Here is a 25,099-nt window from a genome sequence, read left to right as displayed (position 1 = left end):
CTCGAGTGACAGAAGATGAGGCCCGGAGGCGGTACTGAGAGGGAAGGCCGGCGGCCAGCGTCCGGGGCGGGCAGCGGTAGGGTAGGGCAGCGGGGTTTCTCCCCGGCGAGGGTGAGGGAGCGAGGAGGGTCCCTGCAAGCTGTGGGCCAAGAGCCCTCCTGAGTTCCCGACTCCAGCCGTGGGGCCGAGTCCGAGAGGCGGGTTGGGTGCCCGCCGGGCAGGGTCTTAGGTGGTGATGCTCAGGCTTCACTCGGTCCCCTGCTCTGCCTGTGTCGTGGCCCCCAGGGTCTGTGCAGAAAGGGTGCCCCCTGGCTCAGGCCACCCTGGGATGTGCAGTCCGGGCCCCAGGCAGGTGTCCCTGGGGCCTTGCTCTGGGCCCGGGGTGGGGATCAGGTGTAGGCTGGTAGCCGGGAGCCTCGTGAGGCTGAAGTGGAGGGGGAGACACGGAGAGAAGGCGCAGTAGTTTCCCGGGGTGCTGGCTACTCGGCGCCCTTGGGGTCGCGCAGCGGGCAGCGACGTGTTTGCGGAGCCCTTGAGACCTGGGGCAGAGCCAAGTGGGGCCAGACGCCTTCCTGGGAGGGATGGCCATCCTCGTTCCAGGTGCGAGGGGGTCGGGGCCCAGCCCACCTTCCCCTGAGCCCGGCAGCTGCGGGCGGCCCGACCGACCGCGCGATTTTCCTCCAGTGAGTCTCCCCACAGGGAGCCCTGGGGGCTCCCGGTCCCCGCCCGCGGCCACTGCAGGCACCCTGGCGACCGTCCAGGAGCCTCGGCGCTCCCTGGCTCTGCACAGCCCAGGGGCGCGCGGCCCTGGCCCGTGCGGTGAGTGGGGTCTGTCGCGCTGTTTTTGCCGCAGTCCTTCAGCCCCGCGAGGGACCTGCCCGACAGCGGCCTGATCCAGAGCGCGGCGCACGCCATCGTAGCCGCCATCACCCAGCGGGGCAACAGCTCGCTGCTGTTGGCGATCACCGAGGTCAAAGTGGAGACGGTGGTCGTGGGCGGCTCTTCCGTGGGTGAGCAGGGGGCCGGGGCGGGGGGGGGGGGGGGGGGGGGGGGTGGTGGCTCAGAGGTGGGGCTGGGCGGAGGGGGGCGGGGTGGAGCCAGGGGCGGCTCGGGGGCGGGCCAGGCAGGGGGTGAGGGGCCGCAAGTTCCCAGGGCCCTCCCCTGCCCTCCCCTGCCCTCCCCTCCCCTCCCCTCCCCTCCCGGTGGTCCCTCCGCTGCACCTGCCACCCGCCCCACCCGCTGTCCCAGCCCTGCCCCCGGGTCCCTCCCCACAAGGCCAGAGCCGGAGGAAGCCCCCCCTCCCCCCCTCCCCCCCCCTCCCCCCCCCCCCCCCCCCCCCGGCAGCCGGCCGGCCCTCTCACGGCCGCGCCCCTCCCAGGTCTGCTGGTGCCGGTGCTGTGCGGCGTGTTCAGCGTGCTGTGTCTGGCGTGTGTGGTCGTTTGCGTGTGGTGGACCCGGAAGCGCAGGAAAGAGCGGGAGAGGAGCCGGCTGCCGCGGGAGGAGAGCGCCAACAACCAGTGGGCCCCTCTCAACCCCATCCGCAACCCCATCGAGCGGCCGGGCGTCGGCGGCCACAAAGACGCGCTGTACCCGTGCAAGAACTTCACGCCGCCGCCGCGCCGCGTGGGCGAGCTGCTGCCCGGGCCCGCGGGCTGCAGGGCAGGCGGGGGGGAGGACGACGACGACGAGGAGCCCGGCCGTGCCGAGGGTGACTGCCTGGAGGCCGAGAAGTTCCTCTCCCGCAAATTCACCAAAGACCCCAGCTGCTCGCCCGGGAGGCCGGCCCGCTGGGCCTCGGGCCCCAAAGTGGACAACCGCGCGGTCAGGAGCGCCAGTGACTCGCGCCACGCCGGCCCGGAGTAGCGCGGAGGCCGGCCCTCGGGGCCGCGACCGGGACCCTTCACCGGGAGCCACACCACCCGCCAGATGGAAGGAGGCCCAGGCCGTGTGCATAGTTTCTTTATTTTGTGTAAAAAAACACCAAAAACCAAAAACAAATGTTTATTTTCTACGTTTCTTTAACCTTGTATAAATTATTCGATGACCGTCAGGCGGAGAACAATGGAGTATTCTCGGATAGTTGCTATTTTTGTAACGTTTCTGTGTGTCGCACTCGCTGCGTGGCAGGAGAGAGCAAAGGGTGTCTGTGTCCTCACCAAATCGTCTGTTCGTTAGCAGAGGTGGTGCACTGTTTACAGAATCTTCCTTATTATTCCTCATTTGGCGTCCTCGGTGGCTCCAGGCCAAAGAGCCAGTGGGACCTGTGGCTGTTGATGTGGCCCGTGGCGTTGGTGGGACAACCCACGGCTGTTGGCGTGCCTCATGGCATCGGCGGGACCCGCGGTGACACAACGGCCCGTGGCCGTCGGTGGGACCACCCGTGGCTCTTGGCGTGGCTCGTAGTTGTTGATATGGCCTGAGGCTGTCCGTGGGACCCGTGGCTGTCGGTGGGACCCCCTGTGGCTGACAGCGCAGCCCGTGGTTGTCGGTGTGGCCTGAGGCTGTCGGTGGGACCCATGATGTGCGGCGTGGCCCGTGGCTGTCGGTGGCGCTTGAGGTCAGCAGAGGCCTGCGTTCGGCAGGGCCGGGCCCCCCGGGGGCAGACCCCGGTTGGCTCCCTGGCCGGCCCCTCCCGCCCGCCGACCTCGCCTCCTCCTGCCTGGAGCGCTCGCTGTAGAGATCTCTCAACTGTGTTTTCGGAAGTGCCCTTCCCGACTGCTCTGTTGTCCCTGGGACGGGGGCAGCGTCGAAGCTCACGACAAGTGCCTTCACACAGACTCTCCCCTCGCAACGGTCCGCGTCTGCCGTGGACTCCAGGCTGCTGCCCACCTGCCGGCCCCGGCCCCCCTCCTCGTGAAAGTGCATTTTTGTAAATATGTACATATTAAATGAATCACTCTGTATATTTGATTTAATAACTTAAACGTTTTGGCCTCCCTTGTTCTTTTCGGTGCTGTTCTTTGTTACCGGGAGTCGGGTGGGGTGGGGCTTCCGCAGGGGAGAGCCTGGCGCGGGGAGGCTGGGGTGCAGGCTGCGGGTCAGGCCATACGGCCACGGTGGCTGCTGGTGGGATGATGGCCTGGGGGCCGCGGGGTCCCCACGGGCGCCTGGGGCCGGGAGCACGTTGGTATCCCGTGTGGCCCGTGTGGGCCCGGCGGAAACTTTCCGGGAAGTGGGGAGACGGGGTGCTTTGCTGAAAAAGCGTTATAAAAGTTTCAAGTTGCTTCTTCATTAAAAGCTGTCAAGGTTTTAAGAAATTACGAATCAGAACTTGAGAGAATGAACACCCGTGGCTGAAAGTCACTCTTGCCTCTTGCTGGGGGGACAGGCGGGAGCTCAGCTTAGTGGCCTTGGGGCTGGCTTGCCGTTCGCTCTCCCCTGAGGGGCGGGCGGTCACTAAGTCGAGGAGCAAAGGCGAGAACAGAATTTAGGAGGAAAAGAAGAGAAAGCATGCAGTCTGGGGGAGCCGGCCGGGAGCGGCCACGGTCAGTGCTTGCTGGCGACACGTGGTTCGGGACGCACGTTCTCCAGCCGTTTCTGTTGTCACGGGCCCTCCAGGCGCCATGTAAGAGACTGTCTCCTGGAGGCCCTCCTGCGTCGTCCCCGTCAGCTCCTTCCCCGTGAGAGGCCAGGTCTGCAGGATACCCTGCTCATGGTCGCCTGCACCCTGGAGGCGTCTGTCCTCCAGATGGTCGTGGGGCGAAGGTCACGCTCCATCCCGCTCTTCGCCAAGGGGTCGGCCCAGGCAGATCGGGCGGGAGGTCTGCTCCTGAGAAGTCACGGTTTAGGCCGGACTTGTGCAGACACGCAGCTCAGGCCCCCAGGTGCCCGGCGGAAACACACGCGAACGGTCTTTGTCCCAGATCTCTAAATGCCTCGTGCGTCAGTCTTCAAGGTCGGTCAGCAGACCACACGGCCCACACCCCAGCACATGGGGTGGGAGGGGGCCTGGCCCTGCAAGCAAGAGCCGTCAGAAACAGCGTGCAGGCGTCAGGTGCGTCCCAGCGCTCACATGGGCTACAAACCACACCTGCTCCCTGGGCTCAGCGATGTTGATGGACAGGCGGGACCTTGAAAACATCTACACTTGGGAGGAGCTGGGAAGCAACAAAGTGCAGCCCGGGCCCTGCCAGCCAGGCCGCGAACGGACTGCCCTCCGCTACCCTGTGGCCTCAGCGGTCTCCACGCACGTGGGGCCTCCTGGTGGGAGCTGGGACGCACCTCCGCATCCGCGGCCGGCCCAGCCACGGCCGCCATGAGCTGTGCATCCACAGCCCTGATGCGCCTGCTACACCGTGGGTCCGCCTCCAAGCCCCCGGCCCGTGGTGCCGTGTCAGTCTCGACTCCGCACCAGCCACGCGGCGCAAGGAGACAGCGCGGCAGCCGGCCGCGTCCCTGCCGTGCCCTCTGGGGGGCCTGACAGGTCAGTCCAGGACTGTGAGCGGCCGGGCCGGAACGTGTCACCCTCCTGCACTCAGCTCCTATCCCCTGATGCCAGCCTGGCCCCCACCCGCCACCCCTCACGCCACCCCCCACACGGTGCCCGCAGCCGCCTCTCAAGTCGGCCTCGGAAGAGCTGGCGGCAGGGAGCACGCACCAGTGCAAAAGGCTCAGACTCTCCCCCCGGTAGGTACTCGGACTTCCGGTGGGCCCCATCCCCGTCCCCGTCCCCCGTCCCCCCTCGTCCCCTGTCCCCTCACAGGAAGGCAAGGCCCACGTTCCTCAGAGGCAGATTTGCCAGCCCCGCTCTCCTGCCCCGGCACCGGGCGGGCACCTAGCCTACAGCTCTGCCCGTGTGCGGCACCCGACGTCCACTTCTCGCACACACGTGAACCCCAGCCCGGCCACGCTTCGGTCCCACCGTGGGGCCCAGAGCGTCTTGCACTCCTCTTGGTGTGCGGGACTGGGGTGAGTGCCTGGTTCCCGTCACCTCTTCGTGTTTGGCTGCCTTTGGCAGCCGCCGGCCCGTGGGCGTCCCAACCCCGGTCCCTGGGCTGCGCTGCTCTAGACCAGGGCGTTCCCGTTCCTGCGCCCACACTCGGCCGGGAGGGCCAAGGCTCCGTGCTGGAGGTTCAAGTTTTGGGCCAGATTTCTGGGCGTGTAGGTAAATATTCTCTTAGCATTAAGAAAAAAAAAAAAAAAAAAAGGGAAAAAGAAAAAGGAAACCACCCAGGAGATTTGAAACAGAACCGGGACAGCTTCTACAGCTTCCAAGGGCCATCCGGATCTAAGAACGCAGCGGCTGCCCTGAGAGCCTGCGGTGGAAAGAATGAGTGAGCTAGAAGACAGGTCGGGAGAAGCTGCCCCAGGATGCAGTCCGAAGACACGAAGACACCCGAGGTGGGGAGAACCTCCGTGGAAGGCACTGGCAAGAGGCCCAGCGGGCTGTCCCCAGGCCACTCGGGTCCTTGCCTTGCTTCCCCATCCGGGCGCGGCCTGGGTGGCCCGGTGCCTGGTGGGGGCAGGGGGCAGGGCTGTCCACGCACCTCCCCGGGCCCGGCTGGCAAGGACACCCTGCGGGCTCCCACGGCTCATGCCTGCACGGCGCCTGGACCGCGGCTCCTCGCCTGCGGTGCCCCTGCTCTGCGCTCTCGTGTGGCCGTGAAGAGCGGCCAGGAACGTGGCCCGGCGCACCGTGGCTGGCCCACCGCCCGCTTCTCTGCTCCCGGGGCCACCTCCATACCCCGGACGCCCCTCATCGGCCTGCCCTCGTCTGTGCTTAGCCACACCATGCTGAGGCCACGACCCTATAGCAAGGTCAGGCCGCTCTGTCCCGTCCTGGCTGGAACCTTATTCTCTCCTGGGGGCGGTGGGGGGGGGGGCAGGTAATTAGCCCCCAGAGGGCAGCTGCTTTGTCAGCAAGTTCACGGAGAGGAACACAGGCTCACAGATGCCCCAGCGGCAGACACGGTTACCCCGAGGTTGGTGCCTGACCCCACTCAGGGGGGCTCCGCTGGCAAGAAGCGGTGGCCATGGACACTGCCAGCAACCCCCCCCCCCCCCCCCCCCCCCGCCGAAGCCTGCGCGACTGCACGGATCCTGCTGTGGCCCAGACGGGAGACAAAGTCCGGGACCAGTTTGGGGACTGGCCACTGGGTCCCCTGCGCGGCCACCTTCCCGTGAGCTGTGCTCTGCACGACCGTGCGAGCTTCCTCCTGGTGGCGGGTCTCTCCTGCTGCCCTCACCCCTCCCTCCTGGTTGGTGGGTCTGGAAACCGGACAGGAGACGCTGGGGGCCCGACGGGAAAGGGTGAGGCGCTGGCCCGAGTGCCGGGCTGGGGAAGTTCTCCACCATCTGTAGGGTGCCTGTCACGGAGAGAGGCCTGGGCCTTCCCACACCTGGTGGACAGTGGGCTCTGGGGTCAGGAAGCCCTGAGCCGGCAGCCCAGCCAGGACCTTTGGACTTGCTCCTAGCCCAGGTCCGGGGAGGCTGCACGGGCCCAGCAGGGTCTGCGTCCCCCCTCATCTGTGTGTAGCATCCAAACGCCGTGCGGCTCAGAGAAGATGGTGACGGGATTTGGTGGCCATCTGGAGGGGACTAGGCTTCGGATGTGCACTGGGGGCTGGGAGAGGCGTGGAGGCGGGGGCAGCCCCAGGCAGCCCCCTCTCTGAGGGCAGGGACCCAGAGAGCCCCGCCGTGCCCACTAGGTGAAGGGCGACCGCCCACACTGGCCGTGACGCAGGTTCCACAGCATGGACAGAGCTGGCGTCCACGCACAGCTCTCCTGGAGATGCTCGCTTCCTCTGGGCTGGGGTCAGACGGCCCTCTCCCCCTTCCCAACGCCACCCGGTCAGAGCAGGGAGCAGTGCCCGGACCGAGCGGCACGTCCCACCCCCCCGGCCGACCCGGTGCCCTGGCGGACGGCCTACCGCGGGCGATGAGCAACCTGGAGGCCGGGACCAGGGCCTCCTGCACCCGCCGCCCCGGGCCGCCTGCTGCGTCTTTGGCGTGTGGCCCCGGGGACTGCACCGGCTGGCTCTGCCTGGCGACAGCTCTAGCAGCCGAGTCTCCGAAGAAACCGGCCCCGGGGAGCGGTGGGGCTGATTCCACAAGTGTCCCTCCTGCGCCTGGGCCCATTAACCCCCGCGGGCCAGGCCACAGGTGGGTGGCGGTGGCCTCAAGGTGGCCTGACTCCAGCTGCGCCAAGACCCAAGCCGGCTTGCCCCTTTCCCGTCCCCAGAGGACATTCGGATGGGTCTGAGGCCAGCGACGAGGCCGGTGTGGGGTCCTGGCGTCCGGGCCGGGCCAGAAAACAGGTTCTAAACAGGGGCGGGGTGTGTCCCCTCAGGTGGGACAGGCCTGGCTCGCGTCCTCAGGCTTCCTGCACCTTCCACATCCCCTCCAGGGCCGGGGCCCGCGCTGTGCCCTCCCACCGGCACTGCGTGGGGGCCGCTGTGCCTTCCACGCCCACAGGCCTTTGGACACCAGCACCCCAGAGCCCAGGAGAGCTGACGACAGCCCCGGGCTTGGCATCCGGCGGGCGGTCGGGACCCCCAGCGCCTCTCCACGAGACGGCTTCCGGAGAACACAGCCACACGGCTGATTCTCAAGGAGAGAGCATCGGAGGAGGTCCACGGGGGCACCAGACGATTCTCTGCAGTGAAAACGCGATCTCCCGGCCACTCGACACTGGACGGGACGAACACCAACAGGAACAGCGATGGAGCCCAAATTTAGTGCCTGGAGGATCACAAGGGAAGAGGGAAAATCCTTGGGGTGGAGACAGAGCACAGGGTAGGTAACAGGAGCTCCTGAAGGCGAGCGGGGAGTAGGTGGAGAGGGGCAGTCAGAGGCGGGGAGCACAGCTCTCTGAGCTAAATACAGACCCCGCCTGCCGAGGGAAGAAGGGCCCACGGCCCGCGCTGCCCACGGACAGGCTCGCTCGCCGGCAGCCCTGCGGAAGCGCTCCGGCTCTGGGGGAAGGGGAAGCTTTTCCAGGATCCAGGGCGCCACGCCGAAGTGATAAACGGACAAGGGCCGGGGGCCGGGGGCCGGGGGACAGGGGACAGTGTGGTGGGCGTTCCCGATGCCCTCTGGCATCTCCTTCCGAGGCGTGGCCCCGGCAGGTGACATGGGCGTGGCGGGGGGGGGGGGGCAGTGTCACCCCGGGCAGAAGCCCCGCCGAGGCTGCCGTGGGGGCACGTGGTGAGAGGGACCCACCACCCGCTGAGGCCCGGGGCTCCCGGCCACCCCACGGCTGTCTCCGTGTGCGTCCGGATGATTGCACCTGACACGCGGGGACCTCAGACTTGTCACTAGAGCCAGTATTGGTTCCTGCTGCCGTGTGACAAGTGACCCCACCTGCAGGGCCTTGAACCATGAACACCTGTCATCTCGGGCCACTTCTCAGGGCTGGGGGTCCGGGAGAGGCTGGCCGGGCGGATGTGGCTCGGGGTCCCCCGTGACGTTGCGGTCACTCTGACTCGGGTGGCTCGGGCCGGTCCAGCTGCCGGCGTGTCTCCCACAGCCGCGGAGCCCAGCACGGGGACAGAGGCTGCAGGGCTCTGATGGCCGACCCCACAGCGGGCACCCACACTCAAGGGGGATGGGGGAGGAGGAGGAGGACGTGGGAACATATTTTATTTTGTTTCATTTTGTCTTTAAAAAATTTTTAAATTTTTTTTTTCAACGTTTATTTATTTTTGGGACAGAGAGAGACAGAGCATGAACGGGGGAGGGGCAGAGAGAGAGAGGGAGACACAGAATCGGAAACAGGCTCCAGGCTCTGAGCCATCAGCCCAGAGCCCGACGCGGGGCTCGAACTCCCGGACCGTGAGATCGTGACCTGGCTGAAGTCGGACGCTTAACCGACTGCGCCACCCAGGCGCCCCTGTCTTTAAAAAATTTTTAATGTTTATTTTTGAGAGAGAGAAGGACAGAGCGTGAGTGGGGGAGGGGCAGAGAGAGAGGGGGAGACACAGAATCCGAAGGAGGCTCCAGGCTCCCAGCTGTCAGCACAGAGCCCGACGCGGGGCTCGAACCCACGAACCGCGAGATCATGCCCTGAGCCGAAGTCAGACGCCTAACCGACTGAACTTCCCAGGCTCCCTCCACCTTAACTATTTCTAAGGATATGGGTCAATAGTATCAAGTATATTCACGTTGTTGTGACACAGAACTGTTTCCTCTTCAAATCTGAAACTCTGTCCCCATTAAATTCTCCCCATTCCACCCCCAGCCCTCCGTCTACATTTTGTTTCTATAAATGTGACTCCCACAGGTACCTCAGACGAGCGGAATCACACAGCATTTATCTTTCCGAGACTGGTTTATTTCACCTGGGATGATGGCCTCAAGGTCCGTCCACGGCAGCAGGCGTCAGACCTCCCTTGCTTTTTATGGCTCGGTACTATTCCGTCGTTTTGTCTATCCCCTGATCTATGCACCGACACTTGGGTTGCTCCCAGCTCTTGGGTGTTGTGAACAATGGTGCGGTGGACGCGGGGGTACAGACATCTCTTCAAGATACACAGATATTCTTTTAGGTAAATGCCCAGAGTGGGATTGCTGGAAATGTGGTAATTCTACTTTTGATTTTTTTGAGGAAACTCCATACCGTTTTTCATGACGACCGCACCATTTTACGTTCCTGCCAAAGGGTCCCGACTTATCCACATCCTCACCAACACTGATTAAGTTTTTGTTTTTTCAACAGTAGCCATCCTACTGAGTGTGAGTGGTTTTGATCTGCATTTCTCTAATGGCTAGTAATGCTGAGATGATCTGTGCTCTTCTAAAAGAAGTCATGACTGTGTCACCCATGCACACGCGTCCACGTTATCACGTGCATGCAACGCGGCCTCATGGGCTCCGAGAGAACACAGAGAGAGGGCACGCAAGTGTCCATGTGGGCGACGTGACGAAGGTGGGGCCGGGGTCAGGGAAGGAGTGAGGAGGACCGACAGAGAAGGGGGAGAAAGACCAGCTTAAACACGTTTATCCCTTGGACACTCATGCCTTCGTGGTGGAGAAGAAGTGCACACGACAAGGACAGAGCAGCAACGAAGCATTGCCTGCGGCTGTGAGTGCACAAAACGGGGGGCCAAAGAACAGTCAGAAGAAAACACATGAGGCTTGAGGGGGGTCGAAGAGGGAACGCTAACAATTTAAGAACAGCAGGTGTTCCTTGAAAGAGTATAAAGGTTACCTAAGCGGTAGACACTCCCTGTTCTTGGATCGGAAGTCTTAACGTTCTGAAAATGACCACGCTCCCCGAGTGGATCTGCAGATTCAACACAGTCTCTCCCGAAATCCCAGATGGAACCTTCCCCTCAGAAATTGACACGTGGATGCCAAAATTCACATCGAGTTGCACGGGACCCCAAATGGTCCACACAACCCTGACGAAGAAGAACAAAGTAGGAGGACTCCTACTTCCGCATCTCAGAACTGATGACCCAGTGACCATAATCAGGACCGTCTGGTTTTGGCACAAGGACAGACGGGCAGGTCAGTGCAGTAGAGCCAAGAGTTCATGGTCAACTGATTTCCGAGACAGGTGCTGGGACAACACAGGGGGGAGGGTAGTCTTTCCACGCGTTGCCGACTGGACGTCCACGTGCAAGAGGGAGGCTGGACCCCTACCTCACGCCGTGTACAAGAATGAGCCCCCGGTGGACCAGAGACGTACACGCAAGAGCCGCGTGACAAGGAGGCAGCCGACGTTGCCGCAAGTCCCGGTGCCGCCAGGGCAGCCCCGGCGGCTTCGGACACGACAGCAGAGCACAAGCCGTAGAGGAGAGGACGGATAAATAGGGCTTCATCAAAATGAAACACTCTTGGGTTTCAAAGGACGCCCTCAACACTGTGAAAAGACAAACCAGAGAATGGGATAAAACAGTTGCAAACCGTATGCTGAGGGGCTCAGACTAGAATATATAAAGAACTCTTGCGATTCAATAATGAAAAGACAAAGCGCGACTGAAAAATGGGCATCTGAGCCGACGTTTCCCCACTGAAGACGCACAGCTGGCGGCAAGCGCGTGACAGGCTCCTCGTCACATCCCTCACCCTCAGGAAATGCAAATCCTGACCACGACGGGACCGGGCTCACACGCATCAGGACGCCTGGGACAGACAGACAGTAAGTGTTGATGAGGAAGTAGACAGGCGGAACCCTACTTCGTCGCTGGAAGGAGCGTGAAATGGAGTAGCCACTTGGGGGAACAGTCCGGCGCCTCTAAGGCTGAACACGGAGATGCCATGTGACCTGGCGGTCCCAACCCTGGGCGTCTACGCAGGAGAGGTAAAAACGTAAGTGCAAACCAAAAGCTTGTCGATAAACGTTTATGGCAGCCCCGTGCGTAATCGCCCGACCCTGAAAACCACCCAAACATCCGTCAGCTGACGATGTGGTCTCGGGACACGGGGGAGCCCCAAAGAGGTGCCCAGTGAAGGAAAGTACAGACAGAAGGCAGCGTGTCCTACGGTTCTCTTCACGTGACGCGTCCACACGAGGCCGGTCCCCAGAGACAGGACGCAGAGCGGGGGGCCTCCGGGGGCCGGGGGAGGGGAAGTGGGGTGTGACTGCGGACGGACGCGGGATTTCTTTTCGGGGTGAAGAAGGTGACACGCTGGTTGTGGAGATGGCCGCACAGCTCTATGTCTACCAAAAACCCATCCGTTGTGCAGTTTATTTATTTATTCGCTGTATTTTTAAATTTTGTTTACATTTTAATTTATTTATTTTGAGAGAGAGGGAGAGAATCGCAAGCCGGCTCCAAACACAACTCGCGAACCGTGAGACCGTGAGCTGGGCCGAAATCAGGAGTCGGAGGCTTAACCGACGGAGCCCCCAGGCGCCCTCACACCGCTCCCTCCCAACCAAGTGTTTCGGTGTGTTTTTCACACAGGAGCCCCTGGGCGCTCTCCTACCGGACGCGCTCGCAGAGGGAAGTGGAAGGCATTGGGATTCCTTGTGGAGACGTCTGGAAGGCTGCGTCTCTCCTGTGCTGAGCGGACTCTTCTGCCTGGATGGCCGGAGGATAGTTGGGATGGTGTCTCGGGCGGGGGGGGAACGCAGGCCCCCGGCCCCTATTGCGGTCCCCTGTGGCACAGGAACTAGAGGCCGCCGTGCAGGCAGGCCCTGGCTGGGCTCTCTCAGTGGCCGCTGCGGTCCCCCCTGGTCGTGTGCACATCCTCCGTATGAAATCCTTCCTGTCTGAAACGCACGGAGCACAGCAGAGGGCTCACAGTGGACGCACCAGGAGTCCTTCCAAGAGAGGACCCCCAGCGCCGGCTCAGCGGTGGGGGCTGAGGATGCACGCACCCCCCGAGGGGTGCGGGGACGGGAGGAGGCAGTGCGGGTCCCGATGGCTTGAGCGAAGGTGGTGTTGGCCGCTTTGCTGATTATTGGGGTTGGGGCAGGGACTGGGGGGGGGGTGCGCAGGCTGGAGCGCGCGGTGGGAAGTGGTTGCTGGCGCCTAGGGATGGAACACGCGGGGTTTGCTCAGATGCAGGGCTGGGGAGGGGGGGGTGGGCGGCCGGAAGCCGCCAAACACCGAAGATGGAGTGAGCGACTCCTGTGAACCCGATCGGTTCTCCCGCCCGCCTGGGGCCTGGGTGCCGCGCTAGGAACGACCTCGTGCCAGGGGCAACTGGGGTGTGACAGGCCTGCCCGCAGCACGGTTACCAGACCCGTCACCTGCGTCTGTTGGCGAGAAAGCGCCGCGAGCAGAGGTCACGGCGGTGTGCGGCCAGCGACGGCGTGTAACCAAGCGCCGCCCACGGTGGCCTCAACCGTCGAGTGTGTGTTACTGCTCGCGAAGGCAGCGGCCACCTGAAGGGCCCCCGAGGGGGGCTGGCTGGGATGGTCCCACACACATCTGGGAGGGGCCGCCCGTCGGCCGAGGCGTTGGGCCCACTGGGCCCGGGTCTGGCCAGCCAGCAGGCGACCTCGGGTGAGTGGGCGGAACAGAGCAGAAATTCTTTCTGGTTCTTCCTGTTTACCAGCTTCGTTGAGGTATGTTTTCTCTGCTGCAAAATCCACTTGCCTGAAGTGTGCGGTTCAATCATCTTTCACGGATTTAGAGGTTTGCAGGGGTCACCCCAGTCTCATTTTTTTTTTATTTATTTTTGAGACAGAGAGAGACAGAGCATGAACGGGGGAGGGGCAGAGAGAGAGGGAGACACAGAATCTGAAACAGACTCCAGGCTCTGAGCCGTCAGCCCAGAGCCCGATGCGGGGCTCGAACTCACGGACCGCGAGACCGTGACCTGAGCCGAAGTCGGCCGCTTAACCGACTGAGCCACCCAGGCGCCCCATCCCAGTCTCATTTTAGAACGCCTCCATCTCCCCAGAAAAAGCAGGGCGGCCGGGGCAGGGCCCAGCCGAGTCCCGGAGGCCATGACCTCCCTCGACGGCAGACCCGCCTCCTCTGCACCACCTGCGGTCTTTTGTGTCTGGTCTCGTCTCCCGCGTGTCGGGACCTTGCTCTTTCTTGTCGCCAAGCTGCATTCCGTGGCCCGGACACGTCACGTCGCGTGTGTCCAGGCACCGTGGGTAGGTGTTTGGGTCGTTTCCAGCCGTGGAGTCAGGCTGCCGTGAACACTCACGCTCGAGGTTCTGTGCGGACACGTTTTCCTTTCTCTTGGCCGGATTCCCGGGAGCGGAATTTCTGGGCCATATGGTAAATTTGAGTTTAATATTTTAAGAAACAGCCAAACTGCACCATTTTACGTCCCTCTAGCAACGTGCAAGGAGCCCGGTTTCCCACGTCCTTGCCCACCCCTCGCCCTTCCCCCTTGCAGGCGCAGAAGTCCCTGAAGCACCAGTCAGAGCCTCGGCCGGTTGCACACGTGCACGCCAGCCTGGGCCGGGGCTGGGGTGGGAGCATTCGCCGGGCTTGAGTGAATCTGACCACCCTGAGCCCGGCCCCCTCCGGGCTCCTGGCCAGGCCACGCGGCCCCCACCCCTGCCCGCGTGGACCCGCCTTCCTTCCCCTGACAGGCGCGTGGTGTAGGACTCTGCGTGGCCCAAGGGGGGGTCTGGCCTCGCCCTCGGCCCCTGGTCTCTAGGTCCTTGGAATGTCCTGCCTGATGAGATGGCCTCTGTTTACCCGGGGGTCTGGGCCACACCAGCTCGTCCCACAGCGGGATCAGGGTGGGGGCCTTGGGTCAGGCGGTACCAGTTTGACCTCCAGAGGCTCGGTCGACCACGGAACGCCAGCAGGGACCCTGGACGCCAGCGCTGGGTGGGCGCCCCCGGCCGGCAGTCCTGTGTGCGGGCGCCCCCACCTCCCAGTCGGGAAAGTCGTGCTTCTCTGACTGCAGGGGAGAGGATGGCAGAGGCCTGGCATGCGGACCCGGGGAGCAGGGGTGGGGGGGGGTGACCGCCCTGCACCTCCTCCCCGGTCCGTTCGCAGGACGAACCACATTCCTGAGTGTATCGGCTCTCGTGAGTTCGGCCAGCGCCCGCGGTGAGGTCCAAACCCTAGCGTGGTCTCGGGGGCCCCCGAGGGGTGTCACCGGGGGTGTCAGAGTGCGCTGGCCCTCTGCCCTCACAGCGGCCCTGTGCTGACCTCTCCTGAGGCCCCCAGCCCCCCACGGTCACCTGGACTCAGAACTAAGACCCGGCGTGCCCGGGGGACACAAGTCCCCTGGAACGCCCAGGGTGGTCATCCAAGAAATGGGGGCACGGGCTGGTCAGGTCGCGGTCATTGACGGAGGTGGGCGGCGGCTGGGAGGACCCGAGGTCGCCGGTGGAGAGGAGGGCTGGGGGACCCCTCCTGCCCCCTGGCTGCCCCCTCAGGGCCTCAGTGCCTCCTCTGGGAAGGGCCGACTCGGAGACCAGCACTCGAGAAGGGCTAACAGGGCCTTGGTCCGAGCCTTCCCAGGGCAACTCGGGTCCTCGTGGCCCGCCCGCACGACGGCCGCGCTGGGGGTACAGTGACCGCTCCCTTCGCGCAGTAAGAAACCAAGGCGGAGAGAGAGGTCATGGAAGCGGCCGAGGGCCCACGGCCAGGGCAGCACTGACAGGCGTCCCCGGCCTCCCGCCTGCCTCACGGGAAGACGGCCCCCGGATGGCGCTTCCGTCCTCAGCATGGGTTTGGTCTCTGAATGCGGTGTGAGCCGGCCGCGGACAACGCGTGCACAGGCTGCCGGGAGCACACGGCGTTCTCAGGGACGCTGTGCCGGCTTGGAAGGACCCCCCCCTTCCCGCTTGGCACCTGTGACCTCTCTTTGACCCCTTCCTGAGGGGAAGAACCTCACGGGCCGGCTTTGGGCAGGAACTCAGCTCCAGCCCCAGGTGGACGCGGGGCCCGATGGCCCTGTCCCCACGGGCTCCAGGTGGCCGTTCACGCTGTCATCCCTCCTAGCCATGCATTTTGCTACTATTTTATTCAAAAATTTCAGCACTTCGGGGCGCCTGGGCGGCTCAGCTGGTTGAGCGTCCAACTTCGGCTCCGGGCATGATCGCGTGGTTTGCGAGTTCGAGCCCCGCATCGTGTCCTGTGCGGACAGCTCAGAGCCTGGAGCTGCTTCGGGTTCTGGGTCCCCCTCTCTCTGCCCCTCCCTGCTCGTGCTCTGTCTCTCTGTCTCTCAAAAACAAATAAACATTAAAAAAAAATGATGGGGCGCCTGGGTGGCGCAGTCGGTTAAGCGTCCGACTTCAGCCAGGTCACGATCTCGCGGTCCGTGAGTTCGAGCCCCGCGTCGGGCTCTGGGCTGATGGCTCAGAGCCTGGAGCCTGTTTCCGATTCTGTGTCTCCCTCTCTCTCTGCCCCTCCCCCGTTCATGCTCTGTCTCTCTCTGTCCCAAAAATAAATAAACGTTGAAAAAAAAAATTTAAAAAAAAAAAAAAAAAATGAAACATGACAGATTAACATATTATAAGACTAAATTTATATATTTAAGTGCTAATCAAAAGCATATACGTGGAATAGTTTTCTTTCCTAACTAAGAAAGGCAATTAAAATATTTGTGGGGGGGGTGGTGCCTGGGAGGCTGGGTCGGTTAAGCGTCTGACTCTTGGTTTCGGCTCAGGTCATGATCTCACGGTTCATGGGTTCGAGCCCCACATCGGACTCTGTGCTGACAGTGTGGAGCCTGCTTGGGATTCTCTCTCTCCCTCTCCCCCGGCCTCTCTGCCCTTCCTAAGCTCACGTGCTCGCTCGCTCTCAGAAATGAATCAACATTAAGAAAACTCATCACTGCTGCGTGCTGGGGCTATAAACAGAACCCCAGCCCTTCTCGCCTGAGTGCACCCAGCGTGGCCAGTCCCCCCGGAGCAGGATGACACGGGCTCAGGCTGTGCCCTCGCGGTGCCCCAGCTCTGCTGCCGCTGAACCGCTTCAGAGGGCGGCTGTGTCGCCCTGGGGGCACCAGGGCAAGAGTGGGCACGTTGGAGACGTGGGCCGGGCGGAGGCCGTGCCCCGGGGAAAGCTGGCCGCGGGGCGGAGAGGTCCCGGCCGCGTGAGTGGGCGGGGCTCCGACGAAGGACAAAGCTTGTGACCTTGTTTGCTCACCGCGGCCCGTGAACTGACCGGCTGTGTCTGTCCGGGAAGCTTTGCTGTGAGGCGTTTCTCACGTGCACATGCTCAGACCTGCCCACTCTCCCACCGTGTGTGTTGCAGACATTTCCGCAAGTTCAGGGTCAACTGCGGCTTCCTCCTCTGAACGGAAGTGTTAGGCGCGTGTGGTCAGACCCGTCGCTCCGCTGTGTGTTGCACGCTGTTTCCCGGCTGGTGCCTGTGGCTCTTGGCTGATCCGAAGTGGTCAGGTCTGTGGCCTCTCTCTGTGGCTCCGGGGGCCATTCACTTCATGATGGTTCCTCCCCCCCCTTCCCCCCCCGCCCCAGCCGGGACCAAACGAGGCCCTCGAGTGAAGTCGGCAGACGGTCCAGTGCGCGTCTGGTCCCTCTCCGGTGGACGGTGGGTGTGGTTGGTACCTGGCCCCCGTGGGCACCCAGGCACTCGACCTTCGCTGGAAAGGGAAGCAAGGTGGGGCGGCCCTCCCGCGGCTGCCACCGTTTCCCGCGCGAGCCCGAGCGGGGACGCTCTTCTGTGGCCGTGGGAACAGGCCCGAGTCTCACCCCGACAGTCCAGGTCGTGGGGCCTCCATCTAGCGGCCTTTGGTCCTGGCTCGGCGGGGTCCCGGAGCTGAACGTGGGGCTGCGTCTTCTGGTTCCCCAAATTCCCAAGTGCGGCAGGAACCGCAGCCTCCTTGAGGGGCCCCAATCACCCCGCGTGTGTAATAGGCCCCCCGGAACCCGTGGGTTAAAACAACAGCCGTTCACGTGTTCGTGTTCTGTGGGGCGACGCTTCTGGCTCCGGGAGCGGTTCTCCCCGAGTTGTGGCCAGGCTGCCCCTGCCTCTGCCATCCGTGTCCCCGAAGGCGTCTGAGGGGACTGGGGGCCCGCCGGGGTCCGGCCCGTTCCTGGCGGCCTCACACACGGGCCCGGCGGCTGACCGGCCTGGGGCTGGAGCACGGCCGTCCTTCCCCAGCCTCCAGACAGGACTTGCACTCCGGGGGCAGCTCCCCAGTAATGGGAGCAACAGTGGCAGTCCCCTCGGACAAGCTCTCCCGTCAAGCGAGCCGCGAGGCTGGTCTCTGTGGGAGCAGCAAGGCCTCGCCTGAGGGGGGCCTCGGGTGTCTGCGGTCACGTGAACTCCAGCACCGTGAACTCCAGCACGGGGCCAAGCCGGCCGTGGGTCCTGAAAGCCACTTCTGAGACTCAGCCGAGGTCCCTCCGAGCTTCCACGGTCTGCACACCCCATGCCAGGAGAGCTCTATCCCCGAGACTGACTCCTGGCCCCGACAGCACGGGTGGCGGAAGGGACTTCGGCCTTGGGTGGCCCCCCTGCTCACCGGGAGCGAAGTACCCAGAAACGTGTGTTTCGGCGGTGCGAGCGGCCCGGGCCTGCACTGCGGTCTAAGACGTAATGTGATGTGATCGGGGGTTTTGGACTCTGAGCTCAAGGACCGGTCAGAGAACAGGAGTCCAGAGGCACCGCAAGGGTCTCTGGTCTCTCGTGGCCGCTGCGCCGATGCACTCCCAAGGGAGACGAGCATCATCGGGGCTGGGGGCTGCCGGTTCCCACACGCGGGATTGACGTCCCTCCCCAGGCCCCTCTGTGAAGGCTGGGGCCCTGGCGGGACAGAGCAGGACCCCAGAACTGGGAGGGAAGAAGATTCGGATCGCCAGGACGGCAGGATAATCGTGCTGAGCGGGAACAGCGCCCCGGGTCCCTCGAAGGGCCTGGTCCCGCCGTGCTGGCCGCGTCCACCCCACCTGGGGGGGGCGGGCTGCTCTGCGGGCCGCCCTCTCCGCTCCCTAGTCTGCAATCCGAACCGATCCCGGCAGGCCCCGGGGGACAAGCACAAACCTAACTGGGGAAAAGACGGCTTACACATCAAAAGATTTGCAAGATCTGTCACCTAACGGTCGGGTGACCAGGGCCGAGGTTTCTGCAAGTCCCAGGCCAGTGAGCATGTGGACCCGACGGCTTCTTTCGAGATGCGTGCGGTTACAAGGGATTTAGAATTCCACGTTTTAGCTCAGAAGCTGGGGGTGCCCTCACCTTCTAGGGTGGTTGACGGACACCTGAGCCCACGGGCACCCGCTGGCTGAGGCCGGGGGACTGGCAGGGCCGGGCACGACTCAGAGGGAGGCAGGAATCCACAGTAAGGGAGGAAGGGGTCCCCGGTCTCCCGATGCTGGTCCCACGAGGACCCCCCGCGGCGTGCCTGCGGTCAGCGAGGCCCCGAGGGCCCTGGCGGGGAAGGCGCAGGGGGCTGGGGACAGCTCCGGGCGTCCTCTCCAGGTGGCGGGTGGAGGGGCGCGCTGACTGCAATGCCGGCGGATGGGGGGCAAACCTTTGGGGAGGGCCAGGCGGTAAAGACAAAAGCAAACATGAATGGCTCTGAAAACCAGAAGAGCTAACCCTTTGGGGGCAAAAATCACAGGCAAGTTAGAAGGCCTAGTCGAGAAAAGGAGAGGGGCGCCTGGGGGGCTCAGTCGGGTGAGCGTCCGACTCCGGCTCAGGCCGTGATCTCCAAGGTCTGTACGTTCGAGCCCCGCGTCGGGCTCTGTGCTGACAGCCCGGAGCCTGGAGCCTGCTTCCGGTTCTGTGTCTCCCTCTCTCTGACCCTCCCCCGTTCATGCTCTGTCTCTCCCTGTCTCAAAAACAAATAAACGTTTAAAAAAATTTAATAAAAAGAAAAGGAGAAAGTTCAAGTGCACAGAAAAGGGAGAAAGAGAAAAAGTGTCACAGGTGTAGAACTTGTTTTCCGTGATAAGGAACCATTTGATGAACAGCAAGCAAACATGTAAAGCCTGGTTGAAACAGCATTTTCTGAGAAAGTATTATCATTCATAATTATAATTATAACAGATCCCCGAGGAGGTTTAGGAATCCAAGTGCACCGGGGCGTCTGGGGGGCTCAGTCGGGTGAGCCTCCGACTCCGGCTCAGGCTGTGATCTCCACGGTCTGTACGTTCGAGCCCCGCGTCGATCTGCCCACTGCAGATCCTCTCCCTCCCTCTCTCTGCCCCTTGGCTGCTCGATCGTTCTCAAAAGTAAACAAACGTTGAAAAAAAATAAAGTTGTGGGCTGCAGAATCTGGTCACCTGAGACTCTGTTTCTATCAACTTTGTCCCCCTTGATCACGGGTCGCCTTCTCACACTTCTTCTCCATCTGGTCGTTGTTTACTGTGTTCCAGACACGGTGATTGTTATGTCGAAAGGTGTCTCGACGATGGGACCATCTTTTAAAAGACGTTGTTTTGCTCTGGACGGCAGTTAAAGTCCCGGAGGACTGTCTGGTCACGTCAGGCTTGGCTGGGTGCTTTGAAGGGTGGGGCTGTCCCGCGTTTGTTCTTGGTCGTATGTCGTGGCCTTTCCTGTGGAGTGTGTTCCTTATTCCTAAACCCTGGCCTTGCTGGGGTCTCACCTGATCTCCCCAGGTGCCCAGCGGGGACGCTTCCCTCTGGCTGGGCAAGCACACAGTGTCGCCCAGCCCTGTGTCCCCGGCTCGGCCCACACCCCTGCGCCGCCCCCCTCCCGCCTCTCAGCCCACGGCCCTGTGTCCCTGCTTCCCTGCACGGTACAGCCTGGAGAACGCCCGCCACGCGCAGGCGCTGCGTGTCGCGATTTACAAGATGACAGATCCGCGTTTGGCTGTGTCCGCATCCCTGACACCTGCTCCAGAAGCCCTAGAAGCCCCGCGAGGGGGACCGGGGAGGCGCCTCCTGTGATGGTAACGGGGTGGCTCTGGAAACCACTTTGGGTGGGGGCTGGTTGCCTGGCGGCGGTCGGCTTCCTCCCGCCCCGGCCTCTGGGGAGGGGACAGCGGCTGGATCTGTCACCCAGTGATCTAACCAGGCCAGCCCACGGAAGGAAAGCTCCGGGAAGCCTAAGGGGACGGGGTTCCGAGAGCTTCCAGGTGGGTGAACCCTGCCCGCCACGCGCCCCGGGTGCCGCGCGCACGGGGCGCCGCTGGGTCCCTACGCGTCTCGTCATCCGGCTGTTGCTCTGCGCGCTTCAACGCCTGTCGCAATAAACTGGTTTCCTGAGTTCTCTGAGCCACTCAGCAAGTTAACCGAACCCAAGGAAGGGCCACGAGAACCTCTGATTTACAGCCAGTGGGTCGGAAGCACGGGTGACAACCCGCACGTGGAACGGCCTCGGAAGCGAGGGCCAGGGGGCGACCCTTGGGGCCTCTCCAGGTGGTCTGAACTGAGCTGGGTGCGGGACATCCAGCTACTGGGGGGGGGGGGGGGCGTGTCGCGGGGTGTGGGGAAAAGCCCCCCCCCCCCGCCCCGCAAGGGACCTGGCATCAGGCTCCCACCACATGCCCTTACGGCGCGAAGCTGCCTCCTGTCCTCCGCCTGCTGCCCCTCCAGCAGCACTGCACTCTGATGTCGCTTCCTCAGCCCGTGAGGCTGCCGGCCTGTGGTTTGGTTCCAACCCTCTGTACCCCGGAAGGAACTCAAGACAAAAAAACAGGGAAGGGGTGCCCGGGTGGCCCAGCGTGTTAAGCGTCCAACTTCAGCTCAGGTCACGATCTCGCAATTCGTGGGGCTGAGCCCCGCGTCGTCGGGCTCTGTGCCGACGGCTCGGAGCCTGGAGCCTGCTTCGGATTCTGTGTCTCCCCCTCTCTCTCTGCCCCTCCCCCACTCATGCTCCCACTCTGTTTCTGTCAAAAATAAATCAACTTTTAAATAAATAAATAAATAAAATAATCTTTAAAAAATAAAATCTTTTTAAAACCTGCAAAGAAGGAAATACAGTATTAGTTTTTGCAGACGATACGATTAAATATCTGGAAAATCCAGGAGGATCGATTTAGATTTTTTTTTTTTTTAGTGTTTATTTATTTTTGAGAGACAGAGAGACAGAGCATGAGCATGGGAGAGGCAGAGAGAGAGGGAGACACAGAATCCAAAGCAGGCTCCGGGCCCCGAGCTGTCAGCCCAGAGCCCGACGTGGGGCTAGAACTCGGGACCAGCGATATCCTGACCCAGGCCGAAGTCGGACGCCCAGCCGACTGAGCCACCCAGGCGCCCCTCGACTTAGATTCTATCACCAACTCTATTTCGGTGCTGTGGCTGCGACAAAAGCAACGTAATTATTGGCCTGGTCTCTACAAAACCAGCTTGTTTGCAGGAAGGGTCCTGAGAGGGAAGGTCCCGGTGGCCAGAGTGCTACCTGGTGACAGTGCCCAGGAATAAGGTTAACAAGAAACTCCTAAGATCCAAAGTAAGAGGACGCATACCGCACTGAGGGACACACACGGGGATGTGGCACGGTCCGGGTCAGGAGACCGGGCGTCCTAAAGATAACAGTCTCCATGCCCGGGAATGTACCTCACGGATGTGACTTCACAGGTGTGGAATGAAGCACGTGTGCGATCCATTCGGTGGAGGCTTGTCTGCAATCGCAGAAGGCCGGACACGTCTCCGAAGGCCAGCGGGCCGGCTCAGCGAACCGTGGCGCACGTATAGCGGCTGACGTCGCCACCGCGAACAAGGCTGCCTTCTAGGGACTGATAGAGGGCCGTCTCCCAGACTGACGGACACGTGAAGGAAACCAGTGTGCTGAAGGTACGATATGCGATCATCTGTGAGGTGTGTGTGTGTGTTGGAAATTTATAAAAGGTTTGGCTTCAAGCAAAAGAAAACCGAACTTAGCGTGATGTCAACAAATAGCGGTTTATTTCCCCCCAAGAGGCCCAGAGGAAGTGGTCTCCCGGCAGCCCGGCGTTTCCCCTCGGCCTCGTTGCCTCGTTGTTACAAGACGGCTGCCTCTTCTCCCCAAGTCGTGGCCGTGCTCAAGGAGGGAAAGGAGAAGGGAAAGGCAGTTTCAGCCGCACCTGTCCCATGCGTGACGGAAAAGCAAATGTTTTCTCTGTCCTGTCCCGGGCCCAGGAGCAGCTCCTGGCTGCAGGGAAGCCTGGGCGGTACAGCCGCCAACCACGGCTGGGGACTGTGTGACAGACGAGGGCAGGGAGACAAGGCAGAGAAAGTGTTGCCGTGTTGGTCGTACCGAGGGTGTCTTCAGAAGACGGCATTAGAGGTTGTGGGGCTGGTCGGCTCCAGGAGGGGACAAGTTGTCTGGAGCAGGGCAGCGGGGGCCGACTCTAACCCGTGGATCCAACACCGGGCGCATTTACTACCTACGCAAGAAACCAAGAACAATATAATTTTCAAAACAAGAGACCAGTAACCAAACCATGGCTTTCAAACTGCCACATTCCAGGGGCGCCCGGGTGGCTCCGTCAGTGAAGTGTCCGACTTCGGCTCAGCCCATGATCTCACGGTTCGTGGGTTCAAGCCCCGCGTCGGGCTCTGTGCTGACAGCTCAGACCCTGGAGCCTGCTTTAGACTCTGCGTCTCCCTCTCTCTCTGCCCCTCCCCTGCTCATGCTCTGTCTCTGAACAATTAATAAACCTTAAAAAAATTTTTAAAAAAGCCACATTCAGAAACTTTTTTTTTAAAGTGCTCGGTAGTGATTGGGTTGAAGAGAAATTCATAAAGTAAATCCCCGAATGCATAGAATTTAAGAATAAAGGAGCTTCAATGTAAAATTTGTGGGACACGTTTAAATAGTATTAGAAACAACTGTATGGGGCACCTGGGTGGCGCAGTCGGTTAAGCGTCCGACTTCAGCCAGGTCACGATCTCGCGGTCCGGGAGTTCGAGCCCCACGTCGGGCTCTGGGCTGATGGCTCAGAGCCTGGAGCCTGTTTCCAATTCTGTGTCTCCCTCTCCCTCTGCCCCTCCCCCGTTCATGCTCTGTCTCTCTCTGTCCCCAAAATAAATAAACGTTGAAAAAAAAAATTAAAAAAAAAAGAAACAACTGTATAGCTTTGTTAGAAATAAAGAAGAAAGGAAACAATAAAGATACAGACTACGATGGAACAAAGACAAAAACAGAAAAGAGATAGTGAGAAAGTCAAAGCTGGCTTCAAGACTGATGGCAAATAACAAAAGAAACAACAAAACGTAGGACAAAAGGGAGAATTAACTATAGCTGTATGAGAGTTATTGCTTTTTATTTTTTTTAACATTTATTTATTCTTTGAGAGACAGAGACAGGGTGTGAGTGGATGAGTGCAGAGAGAGAGGGAGACACAGAACGTGAAGCAGGCTCCAGGCTCTGAGCTGTCCGCACAGAGCCCGACGTGGACACGATCCCATGAACCGTGAGACCATGACCTGTGCCAAAATCAGGAGTCAGTCCCCCAGGCACCCCTGTAAGAAACATTTTGTAAAAAGTACACACCAATAAATCTGAAAACCTGGAGTTATAGAAAATTTAAAATACTGAAATTGGGACCAGAAGAAATAGAAAGCCACAAGAGTCTAATAATCATTTGACAATCACAATAATAGCCAAACCTCCCCACCAGCACACACACGCCTCCCAAAGCCCCCACCCTGCGGGTACCACGGATGAAATCCACCAAATCCTTGGGGACAGATAACCCATATGACATACAAGTGTTCCAAAAAAGAGAAAGAGAGAAAAGTGGTCCAACCCATGTTATGAAGCTAGTACAGAGATAGTCTAGGAAGCACTCGATCAGTGAATTCTACACCAGTTTTAAAAATCCTAAAGTATTGGGGCACCCGGGTGGCTCAGTCGGTCAAGGGTCTGTCTTTGGCCCAAGTCGTGATCTTGCCATTTGTGACTTGGACCCTTGCATTGAACTCTCTGCTGTCAGTGCAGAGCCCACTTTGGATCCTCTGTCTCCTTCCCTTTGTCCCTCCCCTACTCGTGTGTGCTCTCTCTCTCTCAAAGTAAACATTTAAAAAATCTCAAAGAAACCCTTAAAGTACTAGCTAACTAAAATCCAACGGTGTGTTAAGGTCACACAAACTTTATATCAAGAATGTAGGCGTAGTTCAAATTAGAAGATTTAACACAGCAATTCACCAGGTTAAAGAAGGAAAGTCAGATCATTCTTACATTGATGCAGATTAAAGTATTTGACAAAGTTTAATGCATACTCATTATTTAAAAAACAACAACAAAAAACTTAGAAAATAAGAACCAGAGGGAATTTCCCTAATGTGCAAGTGCTGTCACAGCCAAACCTGGCAAATGTAACAGAAACACATTACACATAACATAAGAGCGTTTATTCTTACAATTTCTGTTCAGTGTTATTCTGGATGTCCAACGTGATAAGACAAGAAAAAGAAATCAGCAATCGAGGGACTAGATGGAGGGAGACCAAATTACAACGTCGTGTATTTTCAGATAACGTGATAACTCACACTGAAATGACAAAATAAGCAACAGATTAACTACTAGTACCATTCTGAGTTCAACAGGGCTGCTTTGATAAAAAACAGTAAGCAGGGTTCCCCTAAGTCACTGGACAAAAAGAAACAGGAAAAATGTTACTTAAAAAATATATGTATGGGGTACCTGGCTGGCTCGGTCAGTAGAGCACGAGACTCTTGATCTCGGGGTGATGAGTTCAAGCCCTGAGTTGGATGTGGAGATTACTTGAAATAAAATCTAAAAAAAACCCATATATATATATATATATATAATACATATATATATATATATATATATATATATATATATATATATATATGATATTCCGGAATTAATTGGGAACCCACGAGTCCTTTATGGAGGGA

At 60.5% G+C, this 25,099-nt stretch overlaps 1 protein-coding gene and 1 long non-coding RNA gene across 2 annotated transcripts in view; one reads left to right on the top strand and one right to left on the bottom strand.

Annotated features, from left to right (window-relative positions):
• JAG2 (jagged canonical Notch ligand 2) overlaps positions 1-2,931 on the top strand; it is a 24,025-nt gene extending 21,094 nt beyond the window's left edge. The window contains 4 exon segments of the mRNA XM_032593466.1: positions 854-1,010; positions 1,379-1,708; positions 1,711-1,769; positions 1,771-2,931. Of these exon segments, the coding sequence (XP_032449357.1) occupies positions 854-1,010; positions 1,379-1,708; positions 1,711-1,769; positions 1,771-1,863 (639 nt within the window). The 3' untranslated portion in view covers positions 1,864-2,931.
• A 19,215-nt stretch (positions 2,932-22,146) lies between these two features.
• Positions 22,147-24,785, bottom strand: LOC115517290. The gene is made up of 3 exons (XR_003969767.1): positions 24,596-24,785; positions 22,488-22,617; positions 22,147-22,314 (listed from the first exon to the last, which is right to left on the bottom strand). It is a non-coding gene; the product is annotated as an uncharacterized LOC115517290 (long non-coding RNA).
• Positions 24,786-25,099: the final 314 nt, after the last annotated feature.

The sequence above is a fragment of the Lynx canadensis genome, chromosome B3, assembly GCF_007474595.2.
Source record: "Lynx canadensis isolate LIC74 chromosome B3, mLynCan4.pri.v2, whole genome shotgun sequence".
Lineage (NCBI taxonomy): Eukaryota > Metazoa > Chordata > Mammalia > Carnivora > Felidae > Lynx > Lynx canadensis.
This window is presented reverse-complemented; position numbering and strand designations above follow the sequence as displayed.